Here is a 6030-nt window from a genome sequence, read left to right on the forward strand (position 1 = left end):
TGAATTGTGAGATCTCATATCGGTTGGAGAGAGAAACAAATCATTCTTTATAAGGGTGTGAAAACCTCTCCCTAGCATACACATTTTCAAACCGTGAGTCTAATAACGATATATAACGAGCCAAATCTCGAAGTGGACACTACATGGGTTGGAGAAGCTATCTCTATTGAACTCTTTGCATTGTGGGAGTGGCCCTCAATTATATATATTCAAACCATTCCTCAAATGCTAAGTTAAATTGAGTCACTTTGAGTAAAAAGATGGCATTTTTACTGCATTTCTTTATTTACATTATCACAAGACTTGGAATGCTAGTGGCCTCCAAATTCCCTTTTCATCGTTGTGGCTCACAAGCCTCCATGTCACCCACCATAATATTTCCCCCTTTTTGCTTTGCCCACTTATGTTGACTCTTCCCATCCTCTCTTACTCTTTTCTTTTTTCTTTCTAAATCGATATGAAATTAATTACCAAATAAAATATATTCATAAATTTTGCATCATCGGTCCCATACCCGAAAGAAAAATAAATATTATATCTAGAATTGTTAAAGAGTATGAATAGTTTTGAGTTGAGATATAGTAGTTATTACGAGACCATTATATGGGTCAGCTAGTTTTTAAAATGTCACAAATTGATTGCAAATAAGGCACCTACAACCAACCATAAGGGGAGAAAAAAAGTGAGCTTTTGTTGATTCTGAGGGTGGATTCACTTGATGAGTAAAAAAAAAGGTAAAAAGGAAGACGACAAGGAGCACATATGGCTATTACAATAGGGAATTGTGATGGCTGCATATAAGAATGGGATGGCGCCAACTTCATGGGCGTGGCGCATCAGGAAAACAGTGGGCAACCCTTCTGCGCCTCTGCTTCTTTGCCATTCCGTTTCAACTCCATTTCCCCATTCACTATTTCCCTATTAATTCCTGCAATTTCTCTTCCTTGTAGTTAATCCGAATCTCTCTCTCTTCTTGCTTTTCTCCTCGTATTTGTTCTTGTTCTTATCGTTCCTTACGTTCTCTTGTCTGCATAATCAGCAATAACAAAACCCAGATTGAGATTTAGTCCTTGGTTCGGCTGCTCTGTTTTAAGTCTCTGAAACCCTGAGAAGACCCTTCATTTTAGCTGTTTGATTCAACGTCTTCTTGCGGTTTTCGCAGGTATTTCTCCCCATTTCATTTATGTTGTTCGATATTTCACTCTGTTTTATCTTTCAGAAGGGAAATCCAGTTTTCCATGTCGACCAGATTCATATCTGTTTTACCCCCGTTTGAACGGTGGATGTTGATTTTTTTGCCCTATAGAATCTTTTTCCTTTTTGTTAGCTTTATCAATTTTGAGGGATTGAGATCATGATTACTTGAACTGGGTCAGTTTTCGTATGAATTTCAAAGTAGAACGTGAATTGGCTTGTGGGAATTTCTAAGGGATAAAGAAGGCTCTTGAATGAATGGAAGAAGGCAGTGCATGCAATGAAGAAGAGTAGCTAACCCGTTTTTACAACTCTTTAGACACTTGGGATACTTGGAAGTGATTTATGCCAACAATTGTTTCCTGCTTTTTGTTCTTGTTTCTTTATGAACCATGCCTGTTGTCTCTGAGAATCGAATAAGATTTTGAAACGAAACGTCTCATAGGAAGCGCTGACATGTGATTTCTCTTACTCTTGTTGGCTGAAGGGCTGCAATGGCGATTTGTATACCTGTTGGAAGCTGCAAACTGTTCTGCAGGGCGGTAGACTTGAAGTGGCAAGGTTGTAGAAAAGCTCAATGGGATGCTAGTATAGCTTTCAAAAGATGCTTGCAGGATGAGTTCTCACGGTACAGAACATAGATACCGAACATAGACGAATATAATGATCAAAACAAACTGTGGTTTACTGCATTCCTGCCTGGATCACTTCTATCATTTTGTCAATATCATGTTTGTTGATGGGTTCCAGCTGAACAGTACCTGGGTATCTCACATTTATCGAGTTGATATCAGAAATTATCGTCCAAATATGACGGGATCGGGGAGTGCTTCTCTTTATATCCACTGAACTTTGACATTACACTGAAGAGCTTTGCATAAGACAGTTTTTTCTTGTTTGATACTTTTGTTTCTATCTTGCACCGAGTTATGTTCGACGAATTGATGCATACTTTTTACCTGTTTAACACCATGGACTTCATGTTACTTATTGTTTGACACGATTATTCAGGTCGCATAGGTTAAGTAAGTTCTCACATTTACAAAGCAGCAAGACTTCCCAACCTACAATTAATGAGAAATGGAGAACTCCGACTACAGTCGCTTCAGCGTGCTTGAATGACGGTTCAACAAAATATTTTGATTTTGTTATTATTGGTAGCGGAGTTGCTGGCCTTCGTTATGCTCTTGAAGTTGCGAAACACGGGTCTGTAGCTGTGATTACCAAGGCTGAGCCTCATGAGAGCAACACAAATTATGCTCAAGGTGGTGTTAGTGCTGTTCTTTGTCCTTCAGACTCTGTTGAAAGTCATGTGCAGGACACCATTGTAGCCGGAGCTCATCTGTGCGACGAGGAGACCGTTAGAGTATGTTTTTCCAGCTTATCATAAGTTTCAATACCATTCTTCTTTCTTTCTTTCTTTCTTTTGAAGTTGCCTATTTTCTTTAGGTTGTATGTACAGAAGGACCTGACAGAATCAGAGAGTTGATTGCTATGGGCGCATCGTTCGACCATGGGGAAGATGGTAACTTGCATCTAGCAAGGGAAGGGGGACACTCTCATCGTCGGATTGTTCATGCTGCAGATATGACTGGAAGGGAAATCGAGCGGGCTCTTTTGGAGGCAGTTGTTAGGGATCCTAACATTTTTGTGTTTCAGCACCATTTTGCAATTGACTTGCTAACTTCCGAGGTTTGCTTTCTTCTGTTGTTTCTTCTGATTTTAGCGATTGTATCGAAAAAAACGTGAGAAATTTAGACATCAGAGTAATCAAAGTACAAATCAAATGCTATAGAATTCAGTAACATGAAATGATGTTGCAGGATGGTTCTGATATTGTTTGTGTTGGCGTCGATACTTTGAACACTGAGACACTGGAGGTGATGTCTCAATTCATCCCAAAACATATCAAATTATCAGGAGCAATTCTGAGTCTTGGTCAATTCATGTATTCTGCTTTTTAACGTCGTGTCTCTCGTGTACTTCCAGGTAACACGGTTTATTTCAAAGGTGACTTTACTTGCCTCAGGTGGAGCTGGACATATGTATCCATCAACAACGAATCCCCCGGTACTTTTCGTTTCCCGATCTACAACCTTCTAAATGAAACTAATTATACTAATGTTGGTTGGTATTTGCTTAAAGGTTGCCACAGGAGATGGAATTGCCATGTCTCATCGAGCTCAAGCTGTAATTTCCAACATGGAGTGAGTAACCATCTCAGTTATTGTGATTTATTTTATGCATCATGATTGTTGCTGAGTTTGGTTGATAAGCGTTGCTCGGTTTCCCAAGTATACGAATCGTTGTAAGTACAATTATCATTTTCCATAGGGAATGAATGCTACACATTGCCAAATTCTACTCCTACAATTAAAAGACACAATAAACAATTATATTAGAGACATCGGGTGGGATACCGGGCGGTGTGCCAGTGAGGACCCTGGGCCCTGAAGAGGGGGTGGATGGTGAGATCCCACATCGGTTGGAGAGGGCAATGAAACATTTTTTATAAATGTGTGAAAATCTCTCCCTAGCAGACGCGTTTTAAAAACCTTGAGGGGAAGCTCAAAAGGAAAAACTCAAAAGAGGACAATATCTGCTAGCGGTGGGCTTGAGCCGTTACAATTAGACAATAAAATACCTAAATAAACAATCGAAAGACACATCATCTTACCTTCCAAGTATCGCTTTGAGGATGCAGGAGTAGCTTCGTTCTTGTGTTGTTGGTTAATTTGTAGTTTTGCTTCATTTCCTCGGGTCGATTCGGGGAATGATTAAGGATGTGAGGAGTCATGGTTCTGATTAAATTTGGTATCTAATGCAGATTTGTGCAGTTCCACCCAACTGCCTTAGCTGATGAGGGCCTTCCAGTCAGACCAGACAAGCCAAGAGAAAACGCTTTTCTTATTACTGAAGCCGTTAGGGGTGATGGCGGTATCCTGTACAATTTAAGTATGGAAAGATTCATGCCGTTGTATGATGAGAGAGCCGAGCTCGCCCCCAGAGATGTCGTAGCTAGAAGCATAGACGACCAGCTGAAAAAGCGAAATGAGAAGTATGTGCTACTAGATATTAGTCACAAACCCAGGGAAAGTATTCTCTCTCATTTCCCCAACATTGCTGCTGAGTGCCTCAAGTATGGTTTGGACATTACATGCCAACCAATCCCAGTAGTTCCTGCTGCCCATTACATTTGTGGAGGAGTTCGTGCAGGGCTTCAGGGAGAGACTAATGTGCAGGGTCTATACGTGGCCGGTGAGGTTGCTTGCACGGGTTTACACGGAGCTAACCGTCTAGCTAGCAACTCATTGCTCGAAGCTCTAGTTTTTGCACGAAGGGCAGTTGAGCCCTCTGTTGTTCATATGAAGAGCTCAAGTTTTGATTCCAGTGCCTTGAATAGGTGGGCTAGACCATTTGTTCCCATGTCCCTTGGAAACCATTTCATGAGCAGAATCATATCAATGACAAACAACGTAAGGAAACAATTACAACTAATCATGTGGAAGTATGTCGGAATTGTTCGGTCAACCACCAGGCTCGAGACTGCTGAGCTGAAGATCAGTGAGCTAGAAGCAACATGGGAGGAGTACTTGTTTCATCAAGGATGGGAGCCAACAATGGTGGCTCTGCAGGTTTGTGAAATGAGGAACCTGTTTTGCTGCGCAAAGCTAGTTGTTAGCAGCGCCCTCGCTCGGCAAGAGAGCCGTGGGCTTCATTATACAATCGATTTTCCTCATCTCGAAGAGAGCAAGAGGCTTCCGACCATTATACTTCCTTGTTCACCCACCAAAAGTACTTGGAGCTCAAGACAGCTTCACTGGCAACCTGTGTCGTAGTAGTAAATACTCTCTGCTATGGCAAACATGGTACTGCCTAAATCATTATATTCATTGACAGAGTTATCATTCTTTTGTGTAGCCTCATTTGCCTAAGGTTACATATCTTATGTGCAACTTGCAGCTTTTATTGCATACAAGGTTTTACAGAAAGGTTCTCCTGCTTAGTAGTTTCTATACATCAAATTATTTAGTATCTATGATTTTGAGATTGTTGAATTGTTTGCAAGAGCTTTGAAGATTTTCTCCCTATCTTTGATTTTTTTATTGTGAGAAGGTGAATCACTCACGTAACTGCCCAAGTCTACCGCTAATAGATATTGTCCTCTTTGAACTTTCCTTCAAGGTTTTTAAAATGCATCTGGTTTCCTCTCATATCGGTTGGAGAGGTGAACGAAGCATTACTTATAAGGGTGTGGAAACCTCTCCCTACCAGACGTGTTTTAAAACCTTGAGGGAAGGCTTGGAAGGGAAAGCCCATAGAAGACAATATCTGCTAGTGTTGGGCTTGAGCTATTACAAGTGGTATCAGAGCTAGACACCGGGTGGTGTGTTAGCGAGGACGCTGGGTCCCAGAATGGGTGAATTGTGAGAATCCACATCGATTGGAGAGAGGAAGGAACGACAGCAAGGATGTTAGGCCCGAATAGGGTGAATTGTGAGATTTCACATCAGTTGTAGAAGAGAACAAAGTATTGGGGTGTGAAAACCTCTCACTGGCTGACACGTTTTAAAAACCTCTTGAAGGGAAGGAAAGGAAAAGCCCAAATAGGATAATATGTGCTAGCGGTGGACTTAGGCGGTTACAACTCACGAGTGTTTTCTTGGGGTCGGGAAATTTCTTGACCATGGACAAATCCCTGTCATGTGCGAAGAAGATTAACATGTTCAGAAAAATACAAAGATCTGTTGTACTATGTCAGGACAACCCATGCGTAGAACAAGGATGTTCAATTTTCTTCTCCTTTGTCCACGCTTGTGGCCCCCCCCCCCCCCT

General features: G+C 41.3%; 1 protein-coding gene across 1 annotated transcript; it reads left to right on the plus strand.

Moving 5' to 3' along the window:
• Window positions 1-782: 782 nt before the first annotated feature.
• On the plus strand, window positions 783-5252 carry LOC111462500 (L-aspartate oxidase, chloroplastic-like). Its single transcript, XM_023106096.1, has 8 exons — window positions 783-1162; window positions 1682-1822; window positions 2206-2560; window positions 2644-2886; window positions 3018-3074; window positions 3184-3264; window positions 3340-3401; window positions 4022-5252. Exons 2-8 carry the CDS (start codon window positions 1689-1691, stop codon window positions 5031-5033), a joined length of 1944 nt encoding a protein of 647 aa, XP_022961864.1. The 5' UTR covers window positions 783-1162; window positions 1682-1688; the 3' UTR covers window positions 5034-5252.
• Window positions 5253-6030: the final 778 nt, after the last annotated feature.

Source organism: Cucurbita moschata, unplaced genomic scaffold (assembly GCF_002738365.1).
Source record: "Cucurbita moschata cultivar Rifu unplaced genomic scaffold, Cmos_1.0 Cmo_Scf00002, whole genome shotgun sequence".
NCBI classification, from domain to species: Eukaryota; Viridiplantae; Streptophyta; class Magnoliopsida; order Cucurbitales; family Cucurbitaceae; genus Cucurbita; species Cucurbita moschata.